Source organism: Phoenix dactylifera, chromosome 4 (genome assembly GCF_009389715.1).
Source record: "Phoenix dactylifera cultivar Barhee BC4 chromosome 4, palm_55x_up_171113_PBpolish2nd_filt_p, whole genome shotgun sequence".
Lineage (NCBI taxonomy): Eukaryota > Viridiplantae > Streptophyta > Magnoliopsida > Arecales > Arecaceae > Phoenix > Phoenix dactylifera.
The window spans coordinates 7,951,050-7,966,607 of record NC_052395.1 but is presented as its reverse complement, the minus strand read 5'-3'; the positions used below and the strand labels follow the sequence as shown (position 1 = coordinate 7,966,607).

Below are 15,558 nucleotides of genomic sequence, written 5' to 3'. Positions count from 1 at the left end.
GACTGATTAGGGAGGTTTATAATTCGGTCTCACTCGATCGCGTATTCACATCTCATGCAAATATAAGTCTACCCGCATAGACATAAGCATTAAACATCCAGGCATTTATCAAAATAAAATTAAATGGTGATGATCATGGATCCAGGATGGGGTCATTTTACAAGCACATGCACGTCAATTGGTTAGATCGTCTTCAACTCTTGACTCGATCTTGATCCCTTAGGTCCAATTGTGATCAACCCCTTGATCCATCTTCAATCAACCATTGATCTCGATCCGCGTATGTTGAGCTTGTTGATGTATATATCGATCAACCATCGATGTGCAACACACATCACAGATTACATCCCAGATTGCTTTAAAAATTAAATAAAAATAAAAATAAAATTACAACCCTTTTTCATGAGACACACAGGTCTCTAATACATGAATTTAAGATGCACGCAGGCATCTGAAAATTAAAATTACATGTATCACAGAACATCGCAGAATATTTCAACACATTCAAAGGGTCCATCCATGATCATCACCATACGCATCACATGCATAAAAATTATTTTCAGATCTATAATTTAATTGATTATTCCATCTCATGACTTGCTGATCATGCTAGATTTGACTCTAAACATTTGTAATCACATTATCAAAGCATTAGAATCATTAATCTAAGCATCTAAGAATTAGTATGCAGAAAAATCAGCAAGCTGAAAATTCTGCATATATAAATTTCAACAAGCATAATCCCTTAAATTTCAAATCTAAAATGTCTTTAAAAAATTTAATCCTAATCTTAATCTACGTGACCTGGGACCTGTGGGTTAAAAGTGTTGATTGCTGCAAGGAGAAAGGATTCAACCATCAATAGCCATCTCTGCAAGGGAGCTAGCACTTCGGAAAGATCTAAAGGCTTCGATCGAATCATTACTTCGTGTGGATACCCGTAGAGGTCGGACGCGTGTGCGGCTTCCACTGAACCTTCATCAAATACCACGTGAATCAGATTTGCGGAGACCATCTACCCGCACAAGGTAAAGATCTGATCTTCTTAATCATGATTTTAAAATGATTTAACAAGAATTTAATCCTGATCTATCTACAAAAGGTTTTAAAATACGTTCATGCGATGAACGAGATATGCACATGTCGTTCCGCTGCGCATTTGAAAAATTTTTGAATTTTCAACGGCATGTGACAGATCCTAACAGATGTAATGGTTGAGATCATCTTGACATCATCCATTCTTTAAGAAACCCCCTTATGTGCTAAAACTAAGAAGAAAGTCAAAGTAGAAAATTCTCGTTGAGAGACTATGCACAAGATTGATGGATACTTAAGGTTTAAGAGTCTAAATTAGGGTTTGCAAAATGATTTTAGACCAAGCGGCTTAGTATTTGAGCCGATTAGGAACCAGGATGGTTCAACCACCTAATTCGGTCCTAAGTCAAAACTGCCCTGAATTGGCTGAACACTTTGGTTCTGCCTAGTTTTGAACGGTTTTAGTTATGTCGGAATTGAATTGGATCCATATTATATATAAACCCCTCCGTGCCTCTGTCCCAAACTCTCGATACTCCTCGTTCCGTGACTCCTCTCCTCTCTCGTAATTCGCTCTCTGCCACTGACAACGATGATGAAGAAGATCACTTCTCTCCTTTTCAAGGTCGGAGGAATCGGTACCAGGCACCGTACCGGTTTCCCGGTGGCTCGAGTCAATACAGGCTATGCTGGGCTTGTACCGACAAGGGCATGGTACCATGGAAGAGAGTTAAAGAGAGAGGGGGGAGGGAGAGGGTGGCGGGGCCTATAGAGGCCATGGGGGGACGGCAGAGGCCGTGGGAGGCGAGGCCACGGGCAGTTCTCCTATTTTGAATGAAACAAGGGTCCTGTCGCGGCTAAAAAATTTCAGAATTTTTAAGTGAAGTCGTCTAATTCCGCAGCCGGTTTTCTTGCCTCTCAGTTTCCCTCCTTTTCTTTATTCTTCTGGGAATTTAGCATGAGAAATCCACATTGTTTGCTATCAAAAACTGTGCGTATATAGCATTGTATGATTATAGAAGTTTAAACAAAAAAGTGTATTAACGGTCTGTATGAGCAATCGTTGTCAGCTTTTGTCTAAGTTTCCCTCTTTTCATTATTCTCATGGGAATTTAGCATGAGAGATCCACATTCTTCTCACATGAAGAGGTAGCCTCTTTTTTTTCCTTTTTGTTAGTCACATAAACGGACCCTGGTGAAGATAGATTCGATCCCATATCATTTGGTCTAATTATCAAGGATTTTACTAACTTATCTTGGCACCTTTATATAAATATTTTTGTTTGTGCATTAACTTGTACTATGCGGGCATCCCTTACCAATATATGTGTATTAACTATTGTAGCATTTATCTAACAAATGGATGCATCCACTTAAGCATAGGACAATGATGATCATGTACAATTTCAAACAAATTATTTTTTTATAAATTATGATAATAGAGTGATTCACTTTTGTCAAAAAACATGAATTTTCTAAAAAATTCCATCTCTTTTCAATTTTGAAACCGAGGATGGTCCTATGCAAATTATAACCACAATCATTTAGCTACGTTTCAGCTATTTAGAGTTGGATATGTAGGTCTTTGTTCACCAACTATTTAATCTGGATCCGTTATGTAGTTATTTGATATATTTTTCAAATTAGCTATCAATCTAAGATCAGTGGTCCATTTTGTCCCCGAGCATGTGACTTAGTGGTAAACTGGTCCAGTAATTTTGATCCACCAATTAAATTTTCGGTCCACGAGAAGCGGGCCCTCTTAGGCAAGTGCCTCTTGACCTCTAACCGAGACTACTTAGGTGCTTAATTTGTTTTTGTAACTAGGATTTGTTATTTTCTCATGGCTATATCATTAGAGAAACGCGTGGAATAATGGACAGCTCTTGTGGCCAACCCTGAAGAACGTACGTGTACGAGTATTATATTATTCCTCGTATCATTACTCCTCGCACTTTTGTGTGAGATGGCATCGAAGTCATGCTCATGATGAGATCATCGTTGCAAGGAGAAAATGTCAAAAAGAAGGCAAACCATCACTCGCACAGATAGAAAGTATCTTAGCAGTTGGCACCGGGCAAGGAAGCAGGTAAATGAGAAAGCAATCATCATTCATAATGCACCTTTGGTTCTGAACGAAAAAGGGCTCGGGGGTCACCTTGTCAAACTTTTCCAAAGGCCCCATTACAATAAACCTTATTCATTATGTTTTGGTAATGATGATGAGGGTCTTCTTCATTTCATTTGAGTACTGGTGGGATTTTTTGCCCTTTTTTTCTTGGAAATTGTCGATGCCAAGGAGGAATTAAAATTGATGCAACTGCTTGGTTCAAAACACTGAAGAGAGATAGCGCGAGAAGTTATATTATTATTATTATTATTATTATTATTATTATTATTATTATTATTATTATTATTATTATTATTGTTGTTATTATTTTGAATTCTACCTGCAGTAATATGATTCGAGACATGTAGTATGCAAGAACTTCATCATGCCTAAATATTTGCAATATAGTCTTGGATATCTGTATAGACATGCACTCATTTACTATGCACATCCATCCTCGATCTCCTTCAAAGGAAACGATACGAGAGAAGTACATCTTTAAAGGCAGAGATCACTGTTTCACGCTGGGGGTGTAATTGCACGTATATCATTATCATGCACTCAAATTTGGTTGGCAACAGTAATACGCGAAAAAATTATCCATGCTGATAATATGATGAGGGTTATGTCTATTTCTAAACATAGCACCTTCGGGGTGTGTGTGTGTGTGTGTGTGTGTGTGTGTGTGTGTGTGTGTGTGTGTGTGTGTGTGTGTGTGTCATAAGTAATTAACTTACAAAGGAGATGGAATCATGGCATCCTGATGCATATTTTTTTTGTCTTTGATTAATGAAGTACAGACTCGACTTTGAGCTCTATATTTTTCAACCAAATCTCTAGCTATGACCTTTTCTTCATTGGACATTGGACATTCGTTGATCATTGGACATATGAACAAATACATATCAGGATCTAACCATTGTTAAAAAAGGTTAAGAAAAAAATTATCATAACTTAGACCATTGGCAAGGTGGCAGGTCTTCGGTCCACGTCCGTCTCAGCATGGATTCAGCTTTAAGAGACTTTCATTGAAGTCCGTCCCTTCAAAAAACAGCCCAAAAGTAGCTTTCATGAAACCGTCCTGTGCCCGCCTTTATATTAAATTAAAAGCCAGCAGAGAAGGGCTGACCTCCCACCCTTCCCAAATCCGTGAGTACCCCGCAAAGGAGCTACCTTTCTCCCCTCGTCAAGGTAACCCCACCCCGCAAAAAACCTATTCCGACGTGGGATTCTAAACGCATGGCGCCGCTGTCACCCCTCCTCGACACGTGCATGCCACCTTCCGCGACCGTTCGTTTAAACCAGATGGAATATTCCTTTCCCTTCCAATCAGAATGCGACACGTATTCCTTCGGAAGCTACCATATAGATTTTTTTTATTCGCATTATTTTATATTTATTAGTCCCAGCGCGATGGTCGATAATCTCGGCGGTTGAGAATAATCCCCGGCTATAAATACCCTTCTTTCCCTCGACCGCGCGAGTAGCCGAAGGCCACAATTCCTTCACTCCTACTCAGTTCTCTCTCTCTCTCTCTCTCTCTCTGCCCTATCTCTCGTTGCGATCTCTCGAGGGTGTTCAATCTTTCGTCGATCTCGGGCTCGGTCGATTCTTCTCTAATGGCGAAGAACATTTTGGTGACGGGCGGAGCGGGCTACATCGGGAGCCACACGGTGCTGCAGCTCCTCCAAGGGGGGTTCAACGCTGTCGTCGTGGATAATCTCGACAACTCCTCGGACGTCGCCATCGAGCGGGTTTCGGAGCTCGCCGGGGAGGCGGGAAAGAATCTTAGATTCCATAAGGTACCGATCTTGTTCTGTGGACAGATGGAAAAGGATGGCTGCTGATTTTTTTTTTTTTTTTGATGGGACATGGCCAATTCTGTGCTATTCGGTGGTGCTATGTGGGCTTTCTTTTTGTTAAAAGAATTGATTTTTTTCATCGTTTATCTTATAGGAGGAATTGATATTTTCTCGCTGCCCTGTTTTAAGTGCAGGGGGGTTGATTTGATCTTTTCGTTAGATGATTTGATGATTTATTTTACTTTTGTTGGTAATAGATGATTTATATTTCCCTAAAGATTGTTTTTTTTTAGTGATTTCTTGGTAATATAGTGTGTTTTTTGGCTAGTTTTCGGTCAGGGCCTTTTTGTTTCCCTGTTTTAAGTGTATCTGTGACCTAAAGCTTTTCCCTTTTGTGGTTGCGGTTGTGGGTTTCCGCGATTTCGCGATTTTTGGTCACGCTGGTAGACAAAAATTTTTATCATTAGGTGCTGTTTCAGAAATTAGCGAAATTTTTGGGTTCCAGTGAACTCCCGTGGCATGTTTCAAATGCAGCTTTGTATGGATTTTTAGTTTGATGGTTAAAGATTGACTTTTTGCCAATTGCTTTTTTTAGAGCGTTTTAATCGGAAATTTCTGTTCTTTTTGGCTGATGATCCATTGAAATATTTTTGTTACCCTGTTTTTAGTTTTTTTTTTTTTTTCCTTTGGTGATTGCAGTTTTAGAGTTTCTTTGATTCTACGGCATGGGTTCTGGTAGATCAGACATTGTTTTGGAAACCTGAGAAATTGGGAATTTAGGTACTTTGCCATCTCAGCTGAATCAGGGGACCGACTTGTAACCTTTTATGTTGGTTAGGTATTCAGTTCATTTAATGTTCGATTTTGGATCAAACCACTCTATTCAATTAGAATAGGCACAACACTTTTGTTCTTGCATTCTGATACAAATATATTAGTGCATATCGCAGCCCAGAGTTACCCCTTATTGGATTGGGAAATGAAGTATGTGAAGCAAAAAGGGAACACTTTGTTCTACAAAAAAAATTTATGAGAAATTCTAGAGCTGCAAAAAAAAGGACAAATATTTTTGTGTATCAGAGGTATGGGTAACCTGGCAATTATTTTATGACATAGGTAATATAAGTTGTAAAGCCTTTATCGGGAGGATGAGTTTCTTGTTAGTCCATTAATAAGTTTCGCTATTTATGATATCACACCTTAAATGTAAAGACTACTCATTATGTCCGGAGAACACAATTGCATGCATCGTTGGTCTTTTTCTCCATTCTGATTTCTGCATTTTGGGACTGGAAACGGACTTGTTTAAGTGATGATCCTTTTGCCCATGCCCCTTAGTGCGCATCAATTATTTCCTTAATCACTAATGTTTCCTCTCATAAGCAGCATTTAATATTCTTTTTGTATTTTTCTTATATTTTAGCGTCCCTTTTTTATATCTCGTGTAATGAGAAAATGGAAGGCACTGGCATGTGTGATGTCCCATTTGTTCTTTGTAGGCATGAACGAGTAATGTATTTCAAATCCTATTGTCTTGGTGTTCATGCAACTAATGCAGAATTACAAATTTAGTGCATAGATTTGATTGCTAATATAATTATATGCTTCTGCAGATCGACCTTCGTGATAAGGAAGCATTGGACAAGGTGTTTGCTTCGACAAAGTAAGGCATTGCTCAAATGAGTATGATTATTCATTATCGTCACCTTAATTCATTTAATAACATTTTCTTCTCTGTAATAGTTGTAGCAAGTAACCCTAGGTTGCCAGCACCTATATTTGCTTATTATGTGCAAGGGCTGCCTTTTGTTGAGGAATAGTCCCGCATCAGAAGTCATAAGGACCCTTTTGGTATTTAAGTGCCCATTTATCTACTCGATTCTTTGGGATATTATGTAAACGAGTATAATTATCCATTTTTGGCACCTTGATTCATTTTATAATAATTTCTTCTTTGTAATAGTTCTAGCCATTAACCCTAGGTTACAAGCACCTATTCTTGTTTAATATGCACAAGGGCTGCCTTCTATCACCTATATTTGTTTAATACGCACTCTAGAATTCTTATTTGTTTAATATGTGCAGGGGATACATTCTGTCACCTATATTTGTTTAATATGCGCAAGGGCTACCTTTTGTTAAGGAATAGTCCCATATCGGAAGTGGTAGGGACTCTTGTGGTGTTTAAGCGCCTACCTATCAACTCAAATTTTGTTTTTGGGTTAGACTTTATCATGATATTGAAGCCCATGATCTCTATCACCTTCGAATGCCTCCAAAGCCCTCCTTGTAATCCACGTAAGGAGCATCTTAAATATGCATAACAACTACCTTTTGTCATCGATATTTGTTTCATATGCACAAGGGCTGCCTTTTGTTGAGGAATAGTCTGACATCAGAAGTGGCAGGGATCTTTGTGGTTTTTAAGTGTCTGCCTATCAACTCAAAGTTTTTGGGTCAGACTTTATTATGGTATCAGAGCCCATGGTCCTTCTTACCTTCTGATGCTTCCATGCCCTCACTTTAATCCATGTGTCACCCCTTAGGCTACACACAAAAGAGAGGGTATTGAGGAATTGTAACAACCCAGGACCTCACCCAAAATGGCTAGCCGAAAGGAATTATTTAGATTTTTTGATCCTGTATAAGTACCGAAGATCTACCCAGTAAATAACCGATGTAGGACTAAACACACGTCCGCACGGGTTCTCACATACTCCTTCCGTTTAAGCCCCGACGTTCTCGTCGGGCTAAGAGTTCAAATCCATTCAAATCTACTCACAAAGATCATAATCGGCCCGTGGTCAGCTCCAATGAACCCGTGCTGCACGAATCCATTGGAGCTGACCACGAGCCAATCGTGGTGTTTATGATTAGATTTGAATGTATTTGAACCCTTAACCTGACGAGAACGTCGGAGCTTGAACAGGGAGAGTATGTGAGGACTCGTGCGGGCATGTGTTTAGTCCCATATCGGTTATTCGTTGGGTAGATTTTGGGTACCATTTGTAACAACCCAAGATCTCACCCAAAATGGCTAGCCGGAAGGTATTATTTGGGTTTTTTGATCCTATATAAGTATCCAAGATCTACTCAGCGAATAACTAATGTAGGACTAAACACACGCCTGCACGGATCCTCACATAAGTAGTTCAAAATCTTGGATTGGACTTTTATATATAAGAGGGGGTGTTGAGATAATAGGCCTATATCTTGGATCGGACTCTATCATGTCCGACCTAAGGTTCTGTACCACTTAAGTTGATAGGTGGATGGATCCATGAGTACTTAAACACCACATGGATCCCTACCACTATGTGGGAGTACTTTTCAACACCCCTTCTCACATGTGGAGCTTGAGGGACATAATCCATAGCCTACACGTGAGAGGGGTTGTTAAGGAATAGTCCCACATCCCTTTTAACTTGAGTTTTTGTGTTGGACTTCATCATGCCTGACCCGGGTCCTTACCATTATACTTGATAGGTGGATGGGCCCACTAGTATTTAAACACAAGGATCCCTACCACTTCCAATGTGAGACTATTCCTCAACACCCCCTCTCTTGTGTAAAGCTCAAGAGGTGGAACCCAAAGCAAGGGATGAGATGTGGGTTAAAGTAAGAGCATGGAAGCATTGGAAGGTAAGAGGGTTCATGGGCTCTAATATCATAATAAAGTTTGATTAGAAACTCGAGTTGATAGGTAGACGGGTCCGTGAGTGGTTAAACAGCACAAGGATCCCTACAACTATCAATGTGGCTGCTCCTCAACACCTTAATTGTCAATTTCTTAGATGCCCGTATGCAACCAAATACCATATTGCTTCTGGCATGCTTTGGAAATAATCATGGTACATGCTGGACCATAATGGCTTGTTCCGATATATATATATATATATTCCAATATGTATTGTGCTGTGCCACCCCATATCAGCAAACCTTGAGTGGATATGGGGCTGTGCCCCAGTACCTCCCATGCCGACTATATTTCTTCTACCATGCTTTGGAACTAACATGATATGTGCTGCGCCATACTACCCTGTACCAAGAAATATATTCCAATATATATCGTGCTGTGCCACCTCGTATCAGCAAACCATGAGTAGATATGGGGGCATGCCCTGGTACCTACCATATCAGTACATGATCAATACGCCCCCCCTGCAGTGCTATTTCAGACCTTGGGTAGGTTTATTAGTCGATAATTTGTAAAACGGATTCTTGCTAGATCGATGAGGCGGACTTATAATAATGATATCTACATCCATGTCTCTAGCTTTTGACAGTTTTAGTCTAAACAGAATTCAAAGTATTTTCATGATCACAAAATTCAACTTTTCTTGGCAAATTCAAATAATTGTTATACTGGCAATTCTTGTGAATTGATTTTTTATGACTATTTTACAAGTAGTTGTGCTCTTTTACTTTAAACCTGCTTATATTTTTCTACGGTCATCTTGTTCTGCAGGTTTGATGCTGTCATTCACTTTGCAGGATTAAAAGCTGTTGGTGAAAGCGTGCAGAAGCCCTTGCTTTATTATAACAATAATCTCATCGGTACAATAACTCTTTTGGAAGTAATGGCTGCCCATGGATGCAGAAAGGTATTGCCAAATTATACTTTACTTTTGGACCAATTATTTATTCTCAGATAGGCCACTAGGATGCCCACAAGTAGAAAGGTGCAAAACATTAACAAAGCTCATGCAATAAATTGCATAGTTTTATGACATGCTACTTGTTTTGCACAACTAGTCAAATTATTAGCATATCCTTTGTTTGCATCACAAGAATGTAATTCATCAGGTAAACATGTTAGAAGTGATGGTAGTGTCACATTTGATGCTTAATTGTTAAAGAGAAGGTGCAGAGCTTCTGAATTCTTATCTTCAATGTTCAAAATATGAGTTAGCACATTTTATCGTACCTAAAGTATTCCAGCATACAGGAACATGTAGAGCATAATATAAATTGCATTTTCTTTTTCATAATCTTTTTCGCCTAAAGAAAAGGAGTTGACTCAGTCTTTTAGTTTTCTGAATATTTCACTGAAGTACATCGGTACATGGATACAAGCCAACCTGGCCTTGTCCTGTTATCTTCATTCCTTCTTTTTTTTTGGCCTATTCTCCGATTCGTAACTAGGAAGTAGATTGCAGTAGATCTTTGTTTCAATTTTCTTTGCGACGCGAGTCTTGGTTTAGACTGCTGGTATGAAATATTTGTCTCACCCAAGGTCCGCCGTACCGGTATCGGTCGGCGTACCGGTGGCGGCCCGGGTACGGCAGACCATGGTCTCACCTGAGTTAGTATTTCCCAGCTAGTATTCTCGTCATCAGCTACCGTTTATGGATGGCCCAAGGAAGTCCCCTGTACAGAAGAATTCCCTCTGTGTGCAATGAACCCATATGGACGAACTAAGGTTTGCTCTTTTCTCTTTTCTAATGTCCTTCCATCACACCTTCTGCTTTGAACTAATATTTATATGGATGCTTGCAGCTTATTATTGAAGAGATTTGTCGTGATACATACCGTGGAGACTCTGATTGGCAGATAATATTGCTTAGATATTTTAATCCTGTGGGTGCTCAGCCTAGTGGATATATTGGTGAAGATCCTCGGGGCATTCCAAACAACCTCATGCCCTTTGTACAACAAGTTGCTGTTGGGAGGAGGCCTGCACTTACAGTTTTTGGAAATGATTATTCAACCAAGGATGGCACTGGGGTATTGTCATTTAATCTATGTATTTATTTAGCTTACATTGTGATACCTTTGATTCAAGTGTTGGGAAATGATTTTACCAGATATGCAGTATATTCTTTAAGCATCAGTGAATTGGATCAGCATAGATTAAGTTCAGAACTAGAAATTCATTGTTTATAGAGTAGACCTCCTTCTTACATACTCCTTTTATTTATATCATGTTAGATATACCTTTACAACCATCAGATGTAACAGTTGGAAAACTATAGGTAACATAAGCTATATTTTTGGCCTTAGTTTGTTGTGTGTTATTTATGTTATATATCATCTAAAGGATTTCAATAATCTAGAACTTCAAGTCTATCATTCTATGACATGTGCTAGATGTGGTTGAACTTGCTACAACTTGGTAGCGGCCATTCCACATTCCTAATATAGAGAGATAATTTGGGTTCTGTATGTGGTGAAGTTGAATAAAATGGAAGGTGGTAGGCTGAGTGAAATATTAAGTTCCTCTAACTTGTGATCTTCCCATCTTCTAGAAGTTTTTTGTTAAGGGCAGGTTTCGACGCAACTGTAAGGTTGCTCCATTATGACCTGGGTGTCATGGGTTCGAAATATGGAAACAATCTCTCCATACATAAGGGTAAGGCTGCATACATTTGACCCTTTCCAGACCTTGCAGTGGCAGAAGTCTCATGCATTGGTCAGCCCCTTCTTGTAGAAGTTCTATGCCATCAATTTGTTATGCTTCAAAGCTTAATCACCTACCTCTATGGATGATGAATTCTTGATTTATGTATCTCACTTATATATTATCTGTATAGTTATGTTTCAATAGGAGCCAACTCTAGCATGTTATCAAATTATTCGAGTTACGTCATGCACATCTATCTGGTGGCTATACTAGTTAAACTAGCCTGAGTGCAGTTCATGTCTTAGAATTGACCAGAAGATTAATGTTGATATTATATTTATTTATTAATTTACACTTGAAAGACGTTGTTTATGTATTGCCAAGAAACTTTGATTATGACTATGTAATATTTTCTCTTTTACCTTGACCCTGAAGGTTGCTATAATTTATTGGTGGTTGGAACCATTAAGGCCATTGCCCAGTTATGGAACTGATAGGGTCCTGGGAGGATTAGACTGGGGACAGACCTAACCTTTGGTCCTTTTTCTTTTTTGTATGCAAAGTGGCTGCCCTGGGATTTGAACCCGCACCATTGCACTTGTTAAACCAAGCCTTTTAACATTGCACGAAGCAATGACCCTTGGTTGTTCGAACCATTTGCTGTTAAAATGTTTTGCCTTCACAAATCTGTTCTTTATAGACACTATACCATGATGGCAGGTACGGGATTACATTCATGTGGTTGATCTGGCTGATGGGCATATTGCAGCCCTTCAGAAGCTTTTTGATGGCTCTAAACTAGGTGCGCAACATACTTTGTACTCTCTCTCTTTCTTCACACACATGCACGCACACGTGCATGCATATACATTTATCTTTGCCGGGTACGTCTGTTTGGCATAAAGTTTGTTGACTGTATGCTTTCCAAAATTTATCTAGCTGTAACTATAGTTGTATTTGACATTTATCTTGGCTGGAGAAGTTTGCTTGGCATAAGGGTTGTTGATGTATGCTTCTAGACAACAGTTCCTAAATCTATCTGCCTGTCACATGCAATGCATGAACTTGCATAAGCAAGGGAACTATGATGGAAGCAACTTAACTAGGAACAGAAAAACGAGTTCAGTGTTTGTTCTCTTGTTTAAAGTTAAACCAAGAAAATCTTACCCTTTTTGATTGGTGTGTCACAAAATGGCTCCTTTTCACTTTGTTTTTCGTACAAGTTCTCTAAGATAAAAACTTCACTCATGATGACTACTTCAATAAGATAGTCTATTACTTAATCAGATATTTGTTTCATTAGTCTATTACTTAATCAGATATTTGTTTCATTGCATTCATGTTCACACTGTAATGTCGGTCATTGCTTGCAAAGTGAGACCTGAGTTCATCAATAAGCTCTTGTACATTTCGTTGCTCATTGATTAAAAGCTGGTACACTCTACCAGGTTTTTGTCATATCTAATCTCCTAATGTGAACTATCATTGTTTGAACATTCACAAGTGGACTGGCCAGTTTCTCTTAAAATTGGCTCAATACTTTCATGCAAAGGTCAAGACTGAATGTTGATCCTGAAGTTTCTATATAACTGTGTTAAAAAAGAAAAAGAGAGGATACAAAAGCCAAGAAGGCAATTATAGGTTTCCAGAGTACATCTTGATGAAGGGTAGGGGCACAGGGAGTACCTAAAGGAATACCATAATGAGTTCATAATGTTCTGAATATTGTGCTAAACATAGGAAGTTTTAAGCTGCTAAATATGCTTTTGTAATGTTTGCAAATGTCTCATGCAATTTAACAACGAAAGTACAATAATGGATTGCATGAATAGTTCAGTAGCATCCATTTTGTTCCCAAATTTTGGTTTAAGTTGTATTAGTGTTTATTTACATAATTCAGACGAGCATATTGAGGATAAGATTGTCAAGCTGGATGTGAAAAATCTAGGGATACTGGAGGTGCAAACTGGCAGTTGAACATGTAGAGGAAACTTAAAGAGTTAATCTTATGCTGGATGATGGAAGATGTATTGAGATTGTATGATTACCTGCCCAGAAAAAAAAAGGGTAAAAATCTAAAGGTGCTTGAGTTTGTCTCCGAAGGGTCAGGAAAGGGGAGAAAAATAAGAAAATCTGGATGCCATGATGAGCATGTGAAACAGCTTGCTTCCACAGAGGATTTAACATCATACATAGTCTTTTCAATTTAAGATAATTTTTACTCTTCAAACAATGAATTTGACAGGATATAATTAGGATTTTCCCTTTTTTGTGAGTTTTGTGTAATGCATGTGCATGAGGTGGGTTGCGGGGTTTTTTTTTATTTGTGGGTTGGGGGGGGGGGGGGGGGGTGGGTGCATAGTTATTTTAAAGTTTTCAAAAATCTTAATATAACTAGTTGATGCCTTGCTGTCTTTCTCTAACTAAGTTGCTTGTGAATGATAGGCTGTGAAGTGTATAATCTAGGGACTGGGAAAGGAACATCTGTGCTGGAAATAGTGGCAGCATTTGAGCAGGCCTCTGGAAAGGTATCAGTGCTTCTGTTTGTGATGATTTCATTGGGTAAAATTTTCATGGGCCAGTCAAATTCCTGTTTGTGGTTATAGGATTTTTTTTCTCTCCTGTGATGCTTAATGCATATATTCATAGATATTGGTGTAATACTTCAAAATGGAGGCACTGTCTCTTTTCTTTCCAATCAACGAATAAAGTAAATTGTTGCAGTAAAACTTGTGCTGTTTGTTATACAAATCTTGGTAGTTTTTTTAAAAGACAAACTTTTAAGTAAACATATATATTTGTAGTTTACTAATCCTGGAAATTCCTTCAGAAAATCCCTCTGGTCATGGCTGGAAGGCGACCTGGTGATGCTGAAATTGTTTACGCATCAACTGCTAAAGCAGAGAAGGAGCTGAACTGGAAGTATGTACACGATTGTACCATTACTATCATATGCGTACATGAATTTATAGAAAATATATTTGTTCATTTTTTTTGTTCCTAGCTTCTTCCATTTGGGTAGTCATTTAATTCATTGCATAATGCTAAGAGTTCTTTGACCGAACATGGAAATTGTCTTTGTTATAGGGCAAAGTATGGCATTGATGAGATGTGCCGGGATCAGTGGAACTGGGCTAGCAAGAACCCCTGGGGATATGGATCACCTGACTCGGCTAACTGAAGGAACCCTTCTTTCCAACAACATCAGTTTTTCAATCCATAAAGAAGAATTGCTAATTTGTGGGCGTCGTGTAGGATGGGGTTTAGGTTCACCTAATTTCGATTCCTATTAACGATCTACTGGTCAAATAAATACATGCTTATGTCATGAAAGAGGCATAACTGTAGAGGTATCTTGCTGTTTCTTTCTAAAAGGCTCTATATGATTGCTGCTGAATCAGAAATGCAGATGCTGGATGGCCATATGACCTTTTTCTTGTAATTTTATCGGCCCCCGGTGGGCACTTGGTGCTGTACCTGGAGGAGGGAAATGTCGATGGTTCGAATGTGTTACAGTGATAGTAGTAATTTCACTAATGTGGTAATTAGGAAATGTTATGTATATAATTTTCCAAGGAGGCGTTTCTGGTGAAATTGAATGTCTTTGAGGGTGTACATTTATCTGTCTTGTTCTCTTACAATATCAGGTTTTCTGGTTGATATGTTATTATATTTCTTTTATAGTTAAGTTGTGAAATAAGATAAAGTAATGAGACAGTACTGAACTATAACAGAGTTTTGCCAAACCTTGTTTGGACTGACCCAGCGGATGAAATATATGCGTATGCATATGATTGACAGGTTTGAGAGGTTCAATTTATGTTGGGGGGAGAATGACTCCTGCAATGATAATCTACACTAGATGTGAAAGCAAAGAGAGAGAATTTCTATTCAGAAGTGTAGCTTTTGAACCTGTTGAAGAAATCCTTGCCATCTGAACTACTTTGTAGAGGATTCTTAATATGATGAAATTTCTGAAAATTATAAGAAAATTATTATAATTAGTTATAAATCTTTAGAAGTATCTTTAATGAGTTTCAGATTGTTAAATTTTGATACCTTTTGGAAAAATATACTGTTTCAGAGATTGTTGGTTTAAGAAGATTGTGAGAGATTTTAACTCTTTGATCTAGCAGAAGTTTAAATCCATCCAATGCCACTAGATGTGCAGAATTTATGAGGCCAAAGAGGGTCTGACAACCTAATATGTTAAGAAAAGGTCTTGCGTGGCTTCCTTGTGCATTATAGTGGTTATATGAAATTTTTAT

General features: G+C 38.5%; 1 protein-coding gene across 1 annotated transcript; it reads left to right on the top strand.

The window, feature by feature from the left end:
* Positions 1-4,621: 4,621 nt before the first annotated feature.
* Positions 4,622-14,971, top strand: LOC103714197 (UDP-glucose 4-epimerase GEPI48). Its single transcript, XM_008801375.4, has 9 exons — positions 4,622-4,947; positions 6,561-6,610; positions 9,416-9,551; positions 10,268-10,369; positions 10,447-10,674; positions 12,011-12,092; positions 13,736-13,818; positions 14,121-14,212; positions 14,378-14,971. Exons 1-9 carry the CDS (start codon positions 4,765-4,767, stop codon positions 14,469-14,471), a joined length of 1,050 nt encoding a protein of 349 aa, XP_008799597.2. The 5' UTR covers positions 4,622-4,764; the 3' UTR covers positions 14,472-14,971.
* Positions 14,972-15,558: the final 587 nt, after the last annotated feature.

Bases quoted from the DNA above. Each gene is read 5' to 3' on its own strand.
- LOC103714197 (XM_008801375.4), top strand. From the start codon at position 4,765: ATGGCGAAGAACATTTTGGTGACGGGCGGAGCGGGCTACATCGGGAGC. The intron at 9,552-10,267 runs GTATTGCCAAAT...AGTATTTCCCAG, and splicing joins CTGCCCATGGATGCAGAAAG to CTAGTATTCTCGTCATCAGC. The intron at 10,675-12,010 runs GTATTGTCATTT...CCATGATGGCAG, and splicing joins CAACCAAGGATGGCACTGGG to GTACGGGATTACATTCATGT.